Source organism: Cupressus sempervirens, chromosome 11, assembly GCF_028749045.1.
Source record: "Cupressus sempervirens isolate cs-2001-9-10 chromosome 11, ASM2874904v1, whole genome shotgun sequence".
NCBI lineage: Eukaryota > Viridiplantae > Streptophyta > Pinopsida > Cupressales > Cupressaceae > Cupressus > Cupressus sempervirens.
The window spans coordinates 255,083,914-255,107,697 of NC_143128.1; the positions used below are offsets into that span (position 1 = coordinate 255,083,914).

Here is a 23,784-nt window from a genome sequence, read left to right on the forward strand (position 1 = left end):
GACAAACTAAACCTCAAAGATGACAAAATAAAATGCAGAGACACTAAAAATTGCAAATGACGAAATAGGACCGCCCACAATGCATACGAGAAATAAATCCTCATAGACAACAGTTTGAAAGACTTAGAGGACACAAAGTATTCCTATGTAGATGCTAAAATAAGAATGCTAGTGAAAATATTTTAAATTGTGGTGGAGACGCTAAAAATTGTAAACGATAGTCTACACAGACGCTGATCTATGCAGACGATGAACGAAGACAACGTTGCAGCCTACAGAGACGATAATGCGATGTTTTATGACTTAACTAGGTTTGTTTGTAGATTTTTGAAATGAAGCCAAGGACGTGGGTCCCACCAAGCGTGCTAAAATGTGTGCTAGAAAATGTGACCTATTGGGAGCACAAATCAACAAACAAACATTAGTTAAAAACCTCAAATATGCATCAAAGACTCAACAAAATGAAGGAATATTAGCTAACTAATGCTTGCTTGAATTTTGCAACTCTAAGAAGCCAACAAACCAAATCCTCTAGCCACCTTTACAACTCAATAAGGGCACCCATGAGAGGCCTTGTTGGTGTGTTAACATGAGGGGTATGTTTGGTGTGCTCTCCCAAACACAACAAAATGATGAATATCTTGAGTGAATGTGAAAATGTGAGTGAGTATGCAATATGATCCTAAACTACATGAAATGAAAAATACTTTAAAAAATGGCTATGGAGAAAGCCATACTTGAAAACATTCAATGGTGAAAATATGAAATGCAACAAAGAAACTAACTAGATATGCAAGCAAAACTAAGATGTAAATGAAATGGAGATGAGAAAATGCATGTAAACTAGACCAATAATGCAAATGCAAAGCTAAACTAGCTACCAAAAGGTTAGTATTCACCTAGAAATCTCTATGAAAACTCAAACTACAATGAAAACCATAGCATGAAAACTCAAGACTCAAAATGGCATGGTAACAATGTAATAATGGGAGATGCAAATGCTTGAGATAAGGCCTCTATTTATAGACTTGAGGGAGGCCTTGGTGATTGGTGGCATCCATGTAGATGCCACATAAGGTGACATGCAAGCCATGCAAATGGTCAAAAATTCAAAGTTTGCTAACACAACTTGAGAAGAAGAGTGGGAGACAAGAGTGCAAAGGGGAGTTTGTATGCATGCCATCTCACACATGTGTGAGCACACTCTTAGGCTAATAAGGGGGATTAGAAAGGAGATCAAGAATGATTAAGTGGGATTAGAGAAGAAGTAGGCTTAAGAAGATGAAAATGATGGTTATAGGCTAGGCTCTAGGCTAGGCTTAAGATTAAATAAAATAAAATTTAATTTAATCCTGGGTTTAGAAGAATTAATAGGATGTGAGGATTAAATAAACAAAATTTATTTTAAAAAGGGGGATGATGGGGGATCATGTGTTAAATTAATTTAACACATTAAGGCTATGAGTATTTAAATTAAATTTAAATACTTAGAAGAATGAACTAATTTAATTAAAATAATTTAATTAACTAAGCAGAAGAATGTGAACAATATAATTAATTAATTAATAATTAATTACAATGTCACAAGCAATATTAATAAATTAATATAGTCTTTAGGGACGATTTTAAGCATCTACAGTTGCATAACTTTAATTTTTATTTATTTTAAGGATATGGTTACATAAAATGTCACAGTTACGAGTATATGTATGATTATGATTACAATTAGAGTTAGGGATAGGATTAGAGTTAGAGTTGTGGTTATGGTTATGGTTATGGTTATAGTTAGGGTTAGGGTTAGAATGAGGGTTAAATTTTAGATAAAAGTTAGGGTTACAGTGAGGCTCAGGGTTAGGTTTAGGGTTAGGGTTAGGACCTATAATACTGATTAAGTTATGGTTACATTTTAGGATTGCAAAACATGATTGGGTAAAGGGATTTATTTAGAAGTTGGGTTAGGGTTATAGTGATGTTGAGCAATCATTTTGCACAATGTTGAATGACATAAATATTTTGGGATCTCTCTCTTGAAAAGTTGATCAATGACCAACTCCAAGGTTTTGGATGGCTATTTTTTAACCTACTGGATAACTCAATTGAAGATAAATGTGTATGTTCACAAGGAGGCCTTTGCTAGCTCTAACCAATCTGCAAAACTTGTTGCTGAAATGTAACAACAAAAGAGATTTTTTTTGTATTTTCTATTTTATGAGGATCGTAGTCTATCAATGCAACTATATGAATTCCTATTCTAACCCAATGTTTGAAAATAAAATAACAAAGATAGAGTAACGAGAGATAAAAAGAAAATAAATGAAAGGGAAATTCCTAATGGATATAAGACAATTGTAACAATATTTCTAGGAATTAAATTATCAAAAGGATCTGGATAAGAAACCAATGAAATTAGGAGCCACACTTCCTCAACTTTACTAATGTAATCAGTGATGGGAACTTCAATAATGACCAAAATATTTTTCATGTTTCATCAAATCGTAAGGCCACAGAAAGTGTATTCACACGAGAAAAAATGTTATGCAAGAACAAAGATGATCCTTTCTCCAATTTATCACAATATAAGAATTTATTAACACAAGGAAAACACCAGAAGTAAAAGATTACACAATCATAACACAATAAAACCATTGGCTCCATTATTATTCATGAAAATAAATTCACAAAAGTAACACACTCTGACAAGAATAACTACACATAGAATGAGAGCACCAATAACATATATTATAGCATCAAAATAATGGCCTAGAGTACATATTACATGCATGTATTTAGGTGTTTCAGGGAGTAGAACTACCATCAAAATATGTTTTGGTGCATGGAATTCTCTAAAATAGAAACTAGCAAAAAAAATTGTGTGCACTTCTTTATCTTTAAAACTGTCGATGCATCTATGAGAAAAGTGCACCTACGCACCTTCTCAGTTGTGCACTTATGCACCTTGGTGATAGGAGTACTTTTCTTCCTCAATCTCCTCCTTCACATAGCTAGCATAATTTTTTTTGTTCTATCTCTCTTTGGCACTAGGTAGGCTTCTTCCTCTAAAGTTCTTGGTGGTGGGACCCCTTGTTCCTCTAGAACTTCCTCCTATTTCTTCTTTGGTTTTTGCCCTTGTCATTTCTCTTTCTCATCTTGTGGATGGTTTGCTAGCTTTGGCTCTTGATGGGCTTGTGTTGTTTGGACCTCATCCTCTTGTTTCCTCACCCATGTCCACCTCAAAATACTCAACCTTCCACTCATGTTAATGCATTTTTTCTAGCTTGATCGGTGATTTAGTGAGGTAGGTTGGTATGGTGACCTTAGCACCTTTTCCTTTCTAAGGCCTGATCGTAGCTTGTAAAGGTATGGCGTGGTGAACTGAACCCATCCAAAATGGCTTTTAGATCCATTCCCTTGTATGTTCTACTACATGTCTATCCTAATGATCTATTTCATCATTCTCCTCACACCCTATTTCTTCATTCATAATTGGCCTGTCATTGATTTTATCCCTATTATACAAAGGATACATAACATCTAGGACATTCTTTTCTATGGCCTTTAAGGGGATCTTCATTTTAATCTCATTTTTTGCCATATATAGACTCGTCCTACAATAGTCCCTAATGCAGACATCATACTCATCTATCAAGTTCATCCAAGAATTTTAAGGGATTTCATATGGACGAATTGTTTTCCTACAAGATGTTGAACCATCACAATATTATCAAAATATGGGTGAGGATCCTGATAGTCTTCCAAGGGATACTGATCCCATTTTGAATCAAAGGTAGCAATATCCTATTTTTTCTTTACCTTGAATGCCCCAATGGTGATTTGAGAGACCCAAATTTTCTTGTATTATTTCCTCACTCTGTCATTTGTAGAAGCAAGATGGCATGATATCTCCAAAAATATCAACCAATCTAAAGGGTACCTTAGGATTTTTTTGGGGCACAAAAAAGTACTAGCTACCTAGAGATATGTGAATGTCTTAAATTGAATGTAGTAGGATTCTACTTCAATTATTCTTGTTGCTTCTTCTATTGACATTTCTTTAGCATAATCTCCTTCTATAAACCTAATGATGGAAAAAATAAATTCATCATTGACTACTCTATATTCCACACTTTGTAGTGGGAGCTCTTCTTTACAAATTTTGGGTATACCACCTAGGAACAAGCATTTTCATCTTGCATACTTCCCTTCCCATATAGCCCTAGGTAATCAGTGGTTTTAGTTGCTAGTAGGTACACCATGTATGATGTCATATAGAAGTGAGGGTTTGTCTTGACCATGACTAACTACTCATCCAAGTTGTCACTTAGGATGGTGGCCCAATCAATACACATCTTTCCTTGTCCTAAGGGGATTAATGAAGTGAACCATCCACATTCATATATGACCTACTGTAGGGAGGCCCATTACTCTAGTAAGGAGAATAATCAAATACCTAATTTTTCATCCTTCATGTACCCTTGGGTTATGTCCACCTTGCCTACTCTTTGGCCCCGAGGTGTCCTGTCAATCATGAATAAGGTTTGTACCAATTCCTTTGCCTCTTTCTCATTTTCCCTATCACACCTTTCTGCTCCATCATAAGATATTTGGAGGTATTTATCTTTCCATGGAAGGTGGAACACATTCTCTATCCTGTGTGGTTGGAGGTCTAAGACTATCTCTCCTGAAACACTCTTCACAACCTTTTCCTCCATCACATAGTATTCCACAAGTATCATGATTAGTTTAGAGGATTGAAGTGATGTAGGGTGTGTTGTAGCATTCACTAACACACTCTAGATCAAAGCTTATATCATTTCTGACCTCTCCTTTTCTTTTTTTCATATTGTCAAAAATATGTTCTAGTCAATGTGACCAAGCTCTATATCCTAGATCTTTGCATGTTTATCTTGGAATTTAAACTTCTTGGGAGCTTCTTAATACTTGAAAGCTATGTGTTTGGGTGCCATTTCCTCTACCATGGAGTATCATGATGATGCCATCATACCTTCACAAAAGAAGCAAACATTAGTCTATAGATGTTAGAGGAAAACAACGAGACTCTATTAGGACCCAAATTGAAAAAAAAAAAGAGCCAAAACCAATCAGAACTGAAAAATTTGTGAAATTCCCTCCAAGCCTATTTTGCACACTAGCACACCTTTGTAGGTGTAAAGGGTGCACTAGTGCACATATTGTTTGAATTTGAAGTATCTAAGTGCATACAAGTACACATGCACACCTTCACAAGGGTTCCCAAGGTGTGCATGTGCGCAACTGCACACATACACATCAACACACTATACCTATTTGACAGGGTGCCTTCATTTTTTATGTTTTGCTATGTTTTTGTGCACACATGCACAACTCTTGAAGTTGTGCACATTGGCACCTATTGGGGGTCCCTTTATCTTAGGTTTAGGCATTCTTTGGGAAGTGGGGCAACGAAGTATCATAGATGGAGTAGGTGCAAAGGAGCAGTTGTGGACTGATTGAAGAGACAAATGAGGATGTGGGAGAGATGAATGAAGAATGTGCATCTCCAGAGGGTATGCAACTCTAAACCTTTAGAGGGTGCACAACTATGCACCTCTAGAGGGTGTGCATTTGTGCATTTCCAAAGGGTGTGCATCTATGTAGCTCCAAAGGGTGAGCATCTATGGACCTCCAAAAAGTGTACAGGTGGACATCTACTTGTATGTGAATATCTCCCCACTCCAAAACTGATTTTCTAGCCTGCTAAACCTATCCAACATTTCTTGATTGAAGGTTGGGTTTTGAACTAGACCCAAGGGACAATCCTAACTAATGAAGGCTTCATACTAGATGCCTTAGAGAGAATTTTGAAACTAGGGGGTTCCCATTTTGTGACACAAAATGGGACGTGCATTGTGAGATCACAAGTAGTTAAAATATTCTTAAAGCTAGGGTTAAGGTTAAAGACATGGTTACATATAGGGGTAGAGTTAGGGTAAGGGTCATGGGTAAGGTTAGACTTATGATTAGGCATAGGGTTATGGTTAGTATTATAATTATAGTAAGTTTCAAATATGGAGTTATTTAAAATTATGATTAGGGTTAAAAATAGTAGTATAATTAAGGTTAGGTTTGTAAATTATATGTTTTGTTATAGTTAAGCTTTCTATAAGACTTGTAAAGATTCCCCATTTTGTTGTGAATGTAGTCTTTTACCTATCTTCTCCATCTATCATCACCTGGTTCAATCCTAAATATCTATCAAAAAAAGACATCATTTTAGATCCATTCACAATCTGCAATACTTCACCAAGCGAAGGCAAAGGGTAGTTGTCTTTTTGGGATGCCTTGTTCGAATTGTGAAAATCTACACAAAGGTGGATCTCTCCAACCTTTTTCCTAACTGGCACCAAGTTAGAAATCCATGTGGAATGTCAAATTGGAAAGATAATCTTGGCTTGAAGCAAATTTTGGGCCACTTTCATTATTAATGGCTCGATAATGGGGTTAATTGTTCTCTTTCCTTGACGAAAAGGCTTAGCATCAGGCTTCAACACAATATCATGAGTGGTGATGTCAGGATCATACGTCTTTAGTTCTTCATAACTCCATGCAATAACATCTTTGTATTTTGTAAGCAACTAAATCATACCTCCTTGTTCTTGGGAATTACATACCTTTGCAATTCTCAATAACTTATGGTCATCTTCCATGCCCAGATTATATGAATCTCATTCGTCAATCCCCTTTTCTTCCACAGTTCTCTTACTATGTGGTGATTTATCTCGATCAAAAATATGTTCCAACTCTACCATTCCATTAGGAATAGTATTGGTTTTCAAATTTATGATCCCATCTTCATCTTGTAGTTCATTGTCCTCAATTTTTTAATTGGGTGTATCATCAATTTCTTGTCCCTTAAACATACCATTACACATAATGAACTCTTGGATATGATGATCATTCTGGAAGACCTAGAAGGTAATAATGGTGTCTAGGATAGATGGAGCAGTATCTAGTTCAACTAAAAATCTTTTGAATTTTTTTTCTTTCAATGGGTTGTAATGCACTAGCTAAAGTTGGAAGGGCATCATCTATTATATTTCTCCTTCTTGGAATAGACCTTATATTCAAAGCTTCAAAATCTTCCATCAAGTCCCAAACTCTTTTCGAGTAAGAAAGTAATCTTCTATCATTAAAGAGTAGATTGATTCAACATGTGTAATCACCAATTGAGAGTCTTCTTAAACTATGAGAGCTTTGACATCCTTCTCTAATGCAAAGAGAAGTTTGTGAATCGAGGTTGCATATTTTGCAATGTTGCTAGTACACCTAAATTGTAAATGATATGCAACATAAAAAGACCTATATTTGGGATTAATTAGTTCAATACTTGTGCCAAGTCCTAATTTTCATTTAGAGACATAAAACATGAGTGTCCATATTGGTTGTTCTTTCTTCTTTCTTGACTTGTGTTTGTTTATTTCAAGCATTTCTTTCACTTAAACTTTGAAGGATTATTTCTTCAAGATTCATTACATTATTTCACATGGTGGAATCAATGAGTTTCCATTGTTTACCTTTGATATGAGGATCACCCATTTCTATTGTTCATCTTGGATTTCCCCAATCAAATCTATGATTTTATCAATTTTATGGTTTAGGTTGAACAACTACTGAAGTCCAACCTTCACCTTTTACAAAGTGTCTTCTCCTTAGGACTTTAATCATCCTTGGTGGAGTGTGAGACAAAGCTCCACCATCTAAACAGGTTTTACTGTATGAAATATTTATGTCTTCATTTTCCTCTTCATCAATATTCACAAATTTAGGTATGCAAATGGGACTTGAATTTCCTTTTGGTATCTCACTTGGAGTTTGACCATTTTTCCAATGTATTATCTAAGTCAAAACTTAAGATCCTAGAAGGAGAAAAATGTTTGGGTCTGCTTCTTCTCTTAAGCATTGAAAATTTGTAACCATACTTTCTACGAATTAAGTCATGATGTCTTCCTATGGGGTAGGGTTCATTGATTCCATATTTAGATCATCTAATTTTCCTATTGAAGTTATGTCCAGAGCCATTACCTTGTAAGAGCCTAAATCTAATTTAGGAAATGCTAATTTATTTGGTTCATTATGCTCTGTGATTTTTGTCTTCAATTTTTCCTCAGCATCTATCTTGATTTGATTATTTAATCCTTTCCAAGGTAACCATAGTTGAGTAAAATTAGTTGTGAACCATCCTCTTAGGTAGAGGGTCCATTCTCTACTCAGTAGCAAGACATATGTTTCCATAATTTCCACCACATGTATGTCTATGATATATTGATTCTAGGTTCTATAGTCAACTATATTCAAACATCTTTCAATACCCCAATAACCTTTACTTATGTTTTGTCAATATAAATTTCTATCTGATTTGTGGGTTGTGGAGTAACTCCCAACTGTTGAGTTATCAAAGGTGGCATGAAATTGCAAGAAGCTCCTAAATCTATGAAATAATTGTGAAGATTTCTTCCAAAAATTTAAGACTAAGAAAGAAAGGAGGTGCTTTGGAATTGCCTTTATACATGGTAGGCATAGCCTTAGAAGTGTTAACTTGTTGTGATAGTATCTTCTGAGGGCTTGTGTTAGGTGTCGCCTTTGTATGATCAAGAGTCTTCAATAGTGCTAGGGAAGCTTTATAGCACATCAAACATGAAAATATTTTCCTTCGTCCTTTTTAAATCTTCAACTACACTATACTTTTCAGTTGACCAAGAAGGATTCTTTAGTATCATAGGTATATTTCCTCAGTTCTGATTTTTTTTTCCAACATAGGGTGCTCTAGTAGGCACTGGATTGTTATTAGCTCTTAGATTTGGAGGTGTTGATTGCATTGCAAGAGGAATCCCATCAGTCATGGGTTCCCTTTGATATCACAAGTTGTAAGTATTTCGATTATCATTTCAAAAAGTGAACATCTCTATTGGTTTAGGATTTGATTCTTGTTTGAATGGAAAAATGAATTATTTTTTTACTTGTTCTCCCATTTCAAAATTCTATGGAGAATCATAAGATTATAATAGCATAGTATTGAACTACATAGGGGGCTCATTATTGTTGCCTTGTGAATTCTGGTTCACTTCTTGATTTCTATTGAAATATGAGCCATCATCATTGGGTATGTCTTGACTACTATCTAGTTGATTTATTTCCACCAATTGAGTATTTTTATTTTTGTCTACATGGATACTTCCATTGTCTTGACGAGTATTCCATTATTAATTCTATCTTTGGAAACCATTATTGTGATCTAGAGGATTGAAATTATTCCATCCATTGTTATTTCCACTAAAATTCTTATTTTAATTCTGACCATAGTTATTTTTGTAAGGGCCTTCATTTGTTCTTTGAAAGTTAATGTTCTGCCCTTCCAATAGCCTCAAATGGGTTAGCTCATTGGTAATCTAAGACATGGTTCTTCATTTGAACTAACTTGGTTGTGACATTATTTTCTACCTCAGCAGATGGTGCTACCTTTTTCTTAAAGAAAGAATCTTTTGGAGGTTCATATCCTTAGTAGGTTATGGCTGGAGCTAGCACAACTTGTGCCTATTACAATGTAATTGGAGTCAGTGGAATAAATTGACTAGGCATTACTTGTGCTCCAACAGGATATGTTGGTATTGTTGTACTAGCTTGAGTCAAAACCATCAACCCACCCTCATTACGATTGGCATCTTTAGTAAAGGTAACTTCTTCTTTGAATACTTCTTCCAATGTATCAATGTCTATAGTAGGAAGTTTCCTTAGGAAGATGGTACTAAGGTGGTCCATAGCATTAAGATAAATTTGGATTGAAACTTCAATTGGTATGGTGTTGGGTGTTTCCAACTTGCAGTATGCTATGTGAAAGTGATGATTGAAATTTTAAATGGTGTTGGATCCCACTTTATTGATATAAACTAATGATGTATCACAACTAGATTGATGAGTGCTTTGAATTGATCTAGGAACAAATTTTCAAAGGCTACCAAATTCTGGATACATCTTAGTGGAAAATTCATGTACTAGTTAAAGGCAACTTCTCCCAATGTGTATGGGAATAAAAATAGGACAAAATTCTCTGGTTGATTATTTTTTTTGATTGCATGTTTCTTTGAAGACCTTGATATGATCCTCAATTATTTGTGTTTCTCCGTAGATGAACCTTGAATGAAATTTCTCAAGGTTCTTTGGAAGCTCATTGAGTACAGCTTGAAAACTTATTGGTGAATCTACTACATTTTCAAAGAAGGCCATTAGTGGAGGATTAGGTGGAATGATAGTTGGAGGTAAGTTTAGAGATGGAACTGAAGATGACAAGATTTGGAATAGGAGTGGTAGAATTCTTGGTATTCCTTATCACTATGAGGGTTACAAAAATGACTGATTTCTAAGAACTCATGTCCACTAGGTGAAGACCTTAAAGCTCACTAAAATGGAGATGATGGATCAAGATCTTCTAGTTTGTGTTGATTCTAGAAAAGTGCACCTCTTCAAAAAGTGTACCAGTGCACCTATGCACATTCTGACAGTTATAGACTTGGAATTTTTCTTAACATCCAAAAATTGTAGAATTTTGAAACAACTTGAGTTTTTGAGCCGAATGGTTTTGAGGCCCTCCTTCTAGCACCTTGTAATGTTCCCACTATTGAGGATAATAATTCATTCAAAACCAATGTTATACTTTATACAATTATAAAATATATTTTATTATTCTACCCTCTATCCCAACCCAATGTTAAAGATGTCTCTAGATCGGGTTTCATAACCCTTAGTCATTCAATCATATTTTCTAGAGTGCACCTCTTAAGGCTCAAATATGCATATGTTGACACCATCAGAATATCCTACCATTATATTTCCTCAGGCATGTTAGTCAGATGGAGATAAAATTGTTGATCTCATTTTGGTTTTCACAAGGCAGTGACAAAACACGTAGTCATTATCTACAGAAATTACAGTGCATAGTGCATGCTAAGTGATTAGAGCAAGTCGAGCAATCACTCTAAGCTAAGTGATCAAAGTATACTAAGTAACACATCTAGTTAGTGTCGAGTAGTAGTATGTGCTGAGAAGATAGTATGTATCAAGTCATTCAAGTGTCCAACAGTCTATACATGTCGAGTGATTCAAATGTCGACTAACAATTAGTGTCAAGTTCTATAGAAGTTGAGTTACAACATTCAAGGCATAGTGAAGGCTAAGCATTAGAGTCTTTGGATGCCAATTGAATACGTTTTGGCATAGTTTTTTTTTATGGAAAAAAACTTCTATATAAATCATTTTTGGGCCGACATAACATGAATTTATCATTATATGAGATAAGTATGCAGTCATATTACGAATCCCTATGCATTACATGCAACCAATCATATTAAGGGAAGGTTAAGGAGGTAAAACCCTAGAGAGTTTATAAACGTGGGGTGACGAATGCTAAGAGTTTAGAGAGAATTCATGGTGGCTATAATGGCTATGACAAAGATATGCAAAGAAGAATCAGTCTAAGAGATACATAGACAAGAAGTGAAAGGTTTAGAGAAGATAGATCTGATCAGAAGCATCAAGGGATAATATTTAAAGAGGAGAGCTGACATCAAGAAGAATGGTATTAACTGAAGGATTGGGTGTTGAATCATTCTAATAGGTGACACAGAGTAAATCTCTAAATAGAGTAGTCCTAATAGGTGGTGGTAAATCTCTTAACCATGTGCTTACTTAATTTTGAGTTTGAAATCCTTTAGTAGGGTGAGACTTAATAGTCTAATAAGCCTTTGATAGGGCATACCCCTCATAGGATAGATCATAAATAATAATTGGTCACACTTTATAACTCCAATAGTGAAGATTTGTACGTGTCATATTCACCCCATTTTTACCTTCTCATTGGAGGGTTTCTAGGTTATCAATTTATTGTGTAATGTGTTATTTACTTTATGCTATGGATGTGATACATGTTAAGTTATGAGATGGATGTTGGTGATGTGTTTTAGAAGAAAACATTTTAAGTGTTGATTCAGCCCACCCCCCCCCCCAGAACATAATTTCTCATTGTTATTTCTAACAATTGGTATCAGAAGATTGTTCTCTTGAAGGAAAGTTTGATAGCTTTGAGGTAAGGTCTTGAATATGGAAGTCTACAAGTTGGGAAAGACTATTGAGAACCACAAGATTGAAATACAACTTTCCCTACATCAACTAAAGGAGGCAAGAGATGAATTACAACATTCATTGAAGAGAAGGAAATAGATAGCTATTCAACAAGATGAAACTCAATATAAAGGAGTAGTACTAGTCAATTATTTAAGGATGGAAATTTAGGAGAGTTTGATATAGTAATTGCAGATCTGATGGAGAAGAACAATGCCCTAAATGAAGAAGTTGGGAATCTAAAAACGAAATAAGAAGCACAATCAATACTGCTATGTGAGACAAATGAATTGAAAAATAAATATGAAGAAGAAAGAGCCATGATTGAAGAAGACAAAAGAATTCTAGCTAATAGCCTTGAAGAGAAGACATCATATGTGTAAAATATTCCAAACATGCAATTGGATACAATGAATCAATTGATGATTGAAAATCAAGAACTGGGTAGGAAAGACATTGAGATTAGAAAATTGGAAACATAGAATACTCTAGTACAAAGTGAATTGAAGACTAAAAAAAAAAAGCACAATAAGCCTAGTGGATGCATCCAATACTTTGAAAAATTGATGGAGTTGCCAAGGTCAAACAATGACATTGCTAGTCTAGGCAATTCCATAACTAAAAAAGGAGAATCATCTAAAAGTGGTGAAAAAGGGAACATTAAAGGTAAGAACAACAAGCCTACTTGTCATCATTGTGGTAAATTGGGTCACACAACAAAGTTTTGTAGGAGCAACAATTGAAATCAGAACCCTAAGAAGAAACTTAAGGGACATTGTCACAACTGCAAGAAGCAAGGACATTAGGCACATGAATGCAAGACCAAGACTAATAACACTCAGAGATTTGAAGGTTATTGTTAGAACTATCATAAGTATGGAAACAAGGCATATGAATGCAGATCAAAATCCAAGTGGAAATCAAACAAGAAAACAAAGGTAAACTACAATGGAATTTCTTATGATTGGGATTATAACACAAGGTACAGTTGTCACTATTGCCAAGAGTATGGTCACATTCCTAAAAATTACACAAGAATTCATTTTAGAGGTAACTAGAAAAAATAGGTGAATGATATTGTATGCTTTGGTTGTCTTAAGACTCATCATGTTAGTAGAAACTATCCAACTCAATCACCTAGACTGAGAAATGAATTCAGCAGAGGTAATGGAAAGGTTTATGTTGAAAAGGTGAAGATGAAAATGAGAAATAAATGGAAAGATAAGGAAGATTGCAACACATCAAATGCAAATGAGGTCACTTCATCTAATGGATCAAGTGATCACATCACCCCCAACTAGGCAATCAAAGGTATGTGTGGAATTGACATTTGAAATATAATATTATGCATCAGTTCCAAGAATCTAAGGTACCAAAGATTATATATGCATGAACTAAGATGCAATGAAGTGATTAGAACCTACAGAAAATCTATAGTTTTATTGCTTTCTATGTTACTTCCAAGCATAAAAAATATTGTAGTTATTGCCAAGTGATGGAGATATGCTTCTAAGTGCCGAGCTTGCTATGTTAGATGAGCATGTTGAAAATCCTATGATAGCCAAGCTTACAAATTTGTAAGCACTGAGAAATTGATGCCAAATTTGAAGGGTTATATAGTTGATTTTCAACTCATTTGCACTTAAAAGAGTTTAAAGAACACAAAAAGCATGAAGGTGAATTGAAAAAGGAAATTCAAGTATTTGCGAACCAAATTCAACTGCTACTCCACATCATTCATCATATTTTAGTTGTATTTAGCTAGTGTCGAGTGACATTGTTTTGTTTACACAAACCCTAGGAAGTCAAAATGGCAACTAGCTCTTCTTAAAAAGTTAGGAAAGTGGGGAAGGAGGTTTTCAATGTTCAATTAATTAGTAACGATGTAAGACAAGCCTTGTTCCAAGAAATTCCTTAGATTGCATATATGGGAGATCTATATGGATAGTTATCTATGATGCCACTAAAGGTCTTAATGATTAAAGACATACATTTTTGCTACACTTACAAGGTAGGAGAGGTAGGAGATGTAAAAATTAGATACATCTATAGAAATTTGTGTGATAATGAAGTGTTGAAAGAGGAAAACAAGATCATTGAGAAGAAAGGGTTGGCGCATGCCCTAGACTTTCCTCATGTCTTTAAATTTTAATGGATCAAAATTTTATTTAGCCATATACATGACAATCAAATTTGGTTAGAGAATGGGCCAATCATAATTTCAAAGAGGATTATGAACCAACTAATTTTTTGAAATAGATAATACTGAGAGGCGGGGGTGAATCAGTATTCTATAAACTTTTACCCACAACTAAATATTGTTAATTACTTTATGACTTGCATATGAAAGTAAACCAACAATGTTGAATAGTAAATATAACCATGCACAAAGAGAACACATAACACCATTTTTTTTTAACTAGGGAAATCCTGGCCAAGGGAAAACCCCAGTGGGGGTGATACCCACTAGATGATTCACCACACGATAGGACCCTATTAAGGATATTGACCCTATTAGGAGTCTATGAAGTACATATAGTGTCCTCAGTCCTTGTTAGAGGACTAGGACTTGTTAGAAACCTCAACCCTATTAGTAGTTTCTTCAACCTTGTTAGGAGTTGGTAGAACAAATACAATGTATGCAAGAAGACCCCACTACCCTAACATGCAATTATACAATTTAGTTCTTCACAAGATATGTATACATGCAATACTTGCTTACTATTGTAACTCATACTTGCTAAGATCATACATCAAGTCTCACATCACATAAGGATCACAAATCTTTTAAGCTTCTCTATAAAATAGTTTGCATCACATAGCACTTGCTCATCTATCATAAATAGCACACATATCTATGCAAGATAAGATATTTACTTATATCTTCTGTATTTACAAAAATCTACTTAGCCACCCTTCATGTGTTCACACACTTGAGATAATATGAAATAGCTTATGGAATAATATCCACATAGCCTTCTCATCATAACTTAGTAATTATTTCATAAAAAAAATAATTCCTAAGGTTGTACAATCCAATTCTCTGCTATGCTCTATTCTGCATTGTTAAATATCCACACTGCTATTTTAATCATAACTCATGCAGTACTATTTGTACACATCTGTGCACTAGCATATGTCATGATGAAATTGTCATAGAGCTATCCATAACTGCACAAGATCTAACTCTCGACGAGTTATCCATACACATAATATCTTGTTTTTGTATTGTTGCAAATTGTCTAATAGTTAGATAATTTTCTATCTCTAAATGCATAAATGAAATGTTGAATATATGATGCCACAAATGCAAACTATTAATACATCTATCTAACCATATTTCCAACAATCTAACCCTTTGGCATTGATGGCAACATTTAGGAAAATTGGCTAAGTCCAAAAATGATGTCATACATAGTAAAAGATAAATCAAAGTAACTACACACAAATGCCTTCCAAACATAACAATTTTATTCATCTTTTGATGGATCATTACATTCCTTATCACTCCTTTACATTGATACATTAGTAAGCTCCCCCTTACATATGTATTTACATCTATACAATTTTCTTGTACATAATACTCCCCCTTTGACATCAATGGAAAAGGTTTCAAAATTATATCCACAAAACTTGTTTACCTTCTATTGATTAGTTGGTCATTCTGGAAATGCAATATTAAAAATCATGTTTCAGTTTGTCAAAGTCCTTCTTCTAGTTTGTGCTAACTATATCAGATATACTAATGAGTGCATACAGTACATAAGATGCCACTTCAAATGCACTTAAGTCAATATAGGAAAACTTTTCATAGGATGTCTAGCTATAAGACACTCCTCCAACTACCTCTGCAAAATAACATTTTTGGGTGATAAGTATTCTCTAAGAATAGAGAATCTCCTTAATATATTTTCCTTATCAAACTCAATGCTTCTAATAGAATTGTGAATCTTCTCCATCTTAGTTTTGAAATCTTCAATATGGGCCTCTAGTTGCTATAATCTTGTAGTGAGCATATGAAGCTCACTCATGTCACCTTTGATCTTATTATCAAAATTTGATAGGTAACTGTATGACATTGCACATTATCCATACAACTTTTTACCTTCATCTAAGCTCCTTATCAATTATTTTTAGCATACATCTAAAGTTTTTAGATCACTTCTGGCATTGGTGCATATTGTATCAAATAGTGATACATCATGCTTCACATGTGTTTGCATTGAAGCTACTTCTACTAAAGTTGAGAATTCCTTATCAAAGGTCTTCACCAACTCTTTTTCCTTTGACTGGAAGTTTGGATTTTCTACAACTATAGTAACTTCCTTATGCATTATGTCCAAGACTTCAGCTAGAGTCTTCTACAAAGACTTTATAGATTTTTCCTTCTCAAACAACTTGCTTAAGGTGCTTATCAAACCCTTCTAATCATCATCATCATCAGATGGTACTGTTGCTACTACCAATGTTGATGTTGTTTATACTAGCTTATTGCTATAGGAATGAGTGGAACTTCTTTCAATTCTATGCTCTTCTTTTCTTCCTTGGCCCTCTTCTTTTCTTTAGCTATCCTTTTTGCTTCTTTCCTTGCTTCATCCTCAACTATCTTCTTTTCTTCCTTTTTCCTTCTTCTTCTTCCCTCTTTATTTTTTCTTCCTTTCTCATTTTTTCTACTTCTTTCTTTTTTTGTTCTTCCTCATTTGAGCTAGTGTATGTAGTGATATTGCTGATATTTCCAAAAATATTTTCTCTATATCATACAAAAGGATTCTCTTTCATATCTACAGTTATGTGTGTACTATCAACTTGCATGGATTTAGTACCCATAACAATGTGCTATGGTGAAGGTTCTTACTGTGTCTCCTCTACTTCTTCCTGTTCCCTAGAAGGTGTATGTACTTGAGCATATATTGGGCTATCAGTCTTAGACTACACACTTACCTTAGGCACTACAGTCATATACTTTATAATTGCCTCCTTAGTTTCATTACTTACATCCTCATAGTTGCCTCCTATCAGAAGAACTTATCTTCTTTTATTCCTCAGGAAGGGCTCAATACCCTTCAAAATTCTGTCTAATTCCTCCTTGGAGTCAACATCACACAATTTATTTATTGTTGTGATCCTCATACCAAGATCCTCTTCTAACACTCTCTTCTTTCTATTGATTAACCTATTGTATGGGTCTTTAGGTATCTTATTCTATATATTTTCAAACTTCTTGTTCCTCAAATTCATATTCCTTAAAATAGAATTCTCTAGCTGCCTTCTATCCATAGTACTATACATACTATAATACTTATTTAATTGTACAAAATTATCATCATTAATTATCTGCATGTTTAGATTCTCTACCTTGGGTTTCTAAGCTCTTTTTCCAGTTGTTGTCCTGGCTTCCTATGCATCTTGTTCAACTGGTTTATCTTTGGCTTCATCCTTAGAACTCTCTAAACTGCTTACTTGCATTGTCTTTCTCATTTTTCTTGGTCTGCTGATGGTCTGTTGGACCCTTTTCTTAGCTTATGGTGAAAATTCTTTCTTTACCTTAACTAATCTCTCTGAATTTCTCTGTGCAACAGTTGCTTCCACGTTTGTTTACCTCCTAGATTGTTCATCTCTTATTCTAACTAGTTGCACTTGTGCAACTACTGCATAAGGTACAATAGGGGCTTGCACACAAGGTTTTACTATTGTGACACCTTCTGAAGGTCCTACAATAGCAATGGGAGTTGCTGCTAATATTTTAGTCCATCCACTGGATTTCATCTCTAGTGCAATGCCTTTAATCTCATCAAACTCCTTCCCAGTCATGCTAGATTCCTTGAGAATGGAATCTATCTCTTTCTCTACATTTTTCTTGCTTTCCTTGTTGTAGAGTTTTGAATGAACTATTCTCATCTTTTCTTCATAATTACCCCATCTAGGATATTCTATGTCCTTTTAGATTCAAGTATAATATGTGCATACCCTTCTATAAGTTAGGCACTCATCTCATAACCCGTAGCCTTTATAAACTTGACTCTTGGTATCACTTCTTCCATACAGGTGTTGTCTGTTTCCACCATGAAACATAATTCTTCTTTGTACTTCTCTACTATTGGGGGAGGTATTCTATAGCTCAGTTTCATTTATGATTAGAAACTCCTCATCATCTTATCAATGTCATCATCTTTGACATTTTTTGGCTTAGATCTATAGCATTGAGTCACCACCTTCATTGTGCACTTGCTACTATCCCAATTTATCAATCCAAGAAACTTCCTTGTAGCATAGAAGAATATATGAGTCAACAAGGACTCAAATCTAAAAACTATGTTCTTAGTTTTCTTAATTTTTGAAATGTTATCCAATAATTGCACTCTGATAATTTCACACAATTAACTTTTCTTCCTTGTATAGGCAATACATAAGTTACATGTAGAAATCTAGTCGGTACTGAGTTAACCCTTGATCCATGATTTAACTTGTACCCTAATATCTTGCTTAGTAATCTTACTCATTTGTCTTGAATGGAGTCAACATTCACATTTCTTCCATCAAAACTTGTGTTAAGGTTTATCTCAACCATATTTCTGACATTCTTCTCATTAATAGGATTACAACCTTCATTACTCAGTCTTGTGACCTTGTGAATTAGGTCATTGTCAATAACAATATGCACATCACCTAGCCACAACATATCATCATATGCCCTACTCAAAATGATCTGGGTCCAATTGTGATTGTCAAACTTCATATAAAACATATACCTTACCAAATTCAAATCTGCTAGGTGTGCATACTCAAACTTCAAGGATAAGTCATTGTTGCACATGGTTCCTAGGTCTTAATGAATTTTGTCATCGTATATACTCTCTATTTTACAGTAAATATAACTTTTTATATCTTCAACATGTAACCCATTTTTTGGAACTTGAGAAAATGTATCCAACAGATCATCCAATAATGAAACAAATAGGTGTTTCTTAAACTCATAGCATGGTTTATCACTCACATCATACACATTCTGACTAGCCATTGAAATTTTAAACGCTAAAATACTCGATTCATACTTCACAAAATAACTTAAAAATATGATTTAGGGATTCTGCAATTTTCCACTTCACAATATTCACTTGACACTTCAATTTGGTGTCAATTCTCTTAAGGCACTTTGCATGAACAAATGGTACATACAATCTTACATGTGATCCTTATATCATTTCAAATCACATTGTGCATTAAATGTGCATCTACCATAGGTTCAAATACTATCTCTATTTGCTAGTAAGCTTGATTTCTCAATTCCTTCTCACTACAATCATATCAAGAATTGCACACTTGACCATAGCCTTCTCTCTATTTCCTTAACCTCCTATTATATATGCAACTTTGAACTCTCTCTTTCTCTCTCTAAGATTAGTTCTGGCCAACTAATGCATTATCTCTACTAAAACTGCTTAATTTAGGTAGGATGAGTCACGAACAATCTGTGACTTCAATTTCCCTTCAGATGCATCAAATAACTATTCTTCCAAGAATGCATAAGATTTTTTTGAATCTTTAGCTATGAAAAATGGTTCCTTGAATTCATTAACATGTTCCTTAATTTCTTCCTTGTGACTTTTGTCACTACCATTACCATTCCTTATGACATTTTTGTTGTTGTTCCTTCGGTTATTCAGATTCCTGTTAAAATTCCTTCTATCCATTCTACAATAATTCATTCTATGTCTAAAGTTATTACATAACTAACATACATGTGCATTTCTTCTTTGATTAGTTCCATTCTGATTCTTAGATGCTCTGTAATTCCTTGCAATATGTCCAAGTTTGTTATAATTGTAACACACAAACTAGTTCTTCTCTCCATTAGATGTCTCTCCATCATTGGATCTATTCAATGATCTTTCTCTTTCATTACCTACAAGGTTAGTATTCCTATACATTCTACTATTTTCATTATTACCATCAAACTTATGTTTCTTACATTCTACTGGCTTATGTCCATAACCATGATAATTATAATAATAGAAATCAGTAATGGGTTTTAAAAACTTACCTATTAAATCTCTTTTCATGTGTCCAAGCTCATTACATATGAAGCATCTACCTATGAACTCATGTCTTAGTTCCTTGGGTGGTTCATCTTACTTTGGTTTACCAACTTGCTCTGTTTTCTTAAGTTCATTAGGTTGAGCTAAAAAATCAATCAACTCAACTTCCTTTGATACTTGAGTAGATGTGCTTGATTCTATCTTACTCAAATTAGATACCTTAGGGGTTTTAATAATTGGATATGGTTCTCTTCTAATTTCAACTTTCTTTCCTGATTTTTCTCCAATCAGATATCCAAGTCCTGTCTTGTCATAAGAAGGTCTCTAGTGAAATATTTGTTGATCTATCTTCTCACTACTAGAATAAAGATTCTCTAACTATTTCTTAGCTTGTGTCAATTATCCTTTCACAATAATGTTGTACTTTTCTAACTTGACATGTTCTATCTTTATAGTATCTAGTTCAGATGTAACTTGACTTAACTAGCATCTAAGATCTGCATTCTAAGTTTTTAGTTATGGTTCATTCTTGCTACTATTTTTCTTAAGACTCAACTTAAGTTCAACGATTTTCACTTCATGTTTCAAGATCTCATTTTCTATTTGAAGATCTCCTACTTCATCATTGTCACTAGTATGTACAAATAATTCCTTGCAAGATTCTAGATCATAAATCTTGTCTTTTAGTTTACTAATGTAGACTTTTGAATCTTCATATCTATCTTTCAGGTTATATATTTCTTTAGTAAGAAAATCAATCTGCTCAAGAGCTTCTTCTAGGTTTTTCTTCAAATTTTCCATATTCATTGTGATCTTACTTAAGCTTTTAAGCCTCTTCAAAGTAACTAGGTTCTGATACCAATTGTTAGAAATAGATAATATTAAGAGGGGGGAGTGAATTAGTATTCTACAAGATCTTACCCACAACTAAATATTGTTAATTACTTTATAACTTATATATGAAAGTAAACCAACAATATTGAATAGTAAATATAGCCATGCACAAAGAGAACTCATAACATAATTTTTTTTTAACTAGGGAAACCCTAGCCAAGGGTAAACCTTTGTGGGGATGATACCTACTAGATGATTCACTAAACAATAGGATCTTGTTAAGCATATTGACCTTGTTAGGAGTCTATGAAGTACATATAGTGTCTTGAGTCCTTGTTAGAGGACTAGGCCTTGTTAGAAGCCTTAACCCCGTTAGGATTTGGTGGAACAAATACAATGTATGCAAGGACAACAAACTACCCTAACATACAATTATACAATTTAGTTCTTCACAAGATACGTATACATACAACACTTGCTTACTATTGTAATTCATACTTTCTTTGATCATACATTAGATCTTGCATCACATAAGGCTCACAAATATTTTAAGCTTCTCTGTATAATTATTTGCATCCTATAACACTTTCTCACCTATCATAGATAGTAAACTTATCTACACAAGATAATTTCTTTGTACTTATACCTTGCCTAGTTACAAAAATCTGCTCAATCAGCCTTCATGTGTTCACACACTTGATATAATATGAAATAGCTTATGGAGTAATATCCACATAGTCAGCTCATCATAACTTAGTAATTATTTCCTAAGAAAAATAATTCCTAAGGCCATACAATCCAATCCTCGACTATGCTCTATTTTACACTATTAAATACCTGCACTCATATTATAATCATAGCTCACATCATACAATTCATACACATTTGTGCACTGGAAAATGTTGTCATGAAATTTTCATAGAGTTGTCCATAACTACGCAAGATCTAACTCTCAACGAGTTGTCCGTAGACATCATATCTTGTCTCTGTGTTGCTACAAACTGTTTAACACTTAGACAATTTTCTATCTCTAAATGCATAAATGAAATGTTGAATATATGTTTCCATAAATGATGACTATTAATATGTCTATCTGACCATATTTCCAATAGAAACATGTTATCATGCCCTAGATAGACCTAAGAGCATGCAGAGTGATGCAAAGAAGGTTATTAAGAAGAACACATGTGCCATGTGGAACAAGAGAGGGATATCAATTGATATTATTTAAGATCCCTTGGTATCCTTTGTAGTCTAGAGTTAAATCTCACAAATTCTTTTAGTCAAGATGACTGAATAGTGTTACTTGTATTGTAGTTGATTTAGGTTATAAAATTGTAAAGAGAGACCATTCCTATGACCTAGCTGAGTTGAAACTTCAACAATTATCAAAAAATCTAGACACCATTAAGAAGGCCAAAAGTGCATATTGTAAATTGGGTTCTTGGATTTTTTTCATGTTTTTCTATGTTCAAAACACATTTCCCACTTTTGGTAAAGTTGTGTGGAAGAAAAAAGGACCTATCAAACACTAGATAATAGAGTTGATTGGGAAACTTGGAGACAAGTTTGAGTTTGTTATGACAAGTTATTTAAAGCATTTAAAGAAATCCATGAAGCAAAGATTGAGGATTGCTATATCATTAGTAGAACATCATTACGATGATGTGTGTTTCCTAGTTGATGCAAATTATACGTATGTGAAAGAAGAAATATTCAAGGTCAGATGGTTAAAACCCTTGCCATATGAAATTAATGTGGATGAAGCCTCTACAGCCATCACAACTCTGTTGGCTAAGGAAATTGATAAGGATGTTACATCCTTTGGAAACTATGATGAGGCTAAATCAAGATTAAAAGTAAATTCACAAACTTCCTCTATAATAAGAAGGAAGGGAAAGATAGTGAAGAATCTCAAAGAGAAGTTTGGTGAAGGTGGTGATGAAGAAGAAGAAGAATATGAAGGAAAAGAAGCACAAGGCCAAGCACCACTAGAACTTACACAAGGCATAGGAGAAGATCAAGTTGATGATGATGATGGTGTCAAGGAAGAAGAAGCCAAGGATGCACCCAAGAAAGCAGAAAAGAAGAGAAAATAAAAGAAGCAAGGAGTGGAGAAACCTAAGAAAACTCTGAAGTAGTCATATCTAAAGCCTATTTTACCTTTAACTAGGTTAAGCACTAGGGAAGCATTGTACAGGTTAAAGAAGTAACAAAGCCTAAAGGGAAAAGACCAATTAACACATTAGATTCAAGCTAGCCTGCTAAGAAGACTTACAAGACATTGAGGAAGAAGTATAATCCATAGGAAGATTTAGATGAGGAGAAGACAAAGTCTGATGACTTGAGTCAATTCAAGGTGGTAGGCCACAATCCCTCTTCTGATATTGATAACTTGTGTAAAAATATTAAGACCAATGCAAATTTTTCAAGTTTCACATATGTTGGCTTTGATAAGTTAGGAATTTTAGATAAAAATAATAGAAAGGAGGCCATATATGACATGATGGTAACTTTTAAGACCACTCCTCTAGAGATTGCAAACTCATTACCAAGGGGTTTATACGAAAGAGTTGAGAAAAAGTGGCAATACAACTTAAAAATTGAAAGACAAATAAGGGAAACTCATTAGACCAAGTGCTTCTTGAATTGGATAAGAAAATGATTTCTAAGGCAATGGAGAAGCACAAAGGGAAATTTTCTCCCAAATACAGAGCATTCCATATTCTGAAGAAGAATGTAGAAGATGTGGTAACCAAGAGTACAT

General features: G+C 34.2%; 1 protein-coding gene across 1 annotated transcript in view; it reads left to right on the forward strand.

Moving 5' to 3' along the window:
* The first annotated feature begins 249 nt into the window (after positions 1-249).
* Positions 250-23,784, forward strand: part of LOC149529121 (protein EDS1B-like) — a 57,478-nt gene continuing 33,943 nt past the window's right edge. The window contains exon 1 of the mRNA XM_089808112.1: positions 250-311. Within this exon, the coding sequence (XP_089664238.1) occupies positions 250-311 (62 nt within the window). The remainder of the gene's footprint in view (positions 312-23,784) is intronic.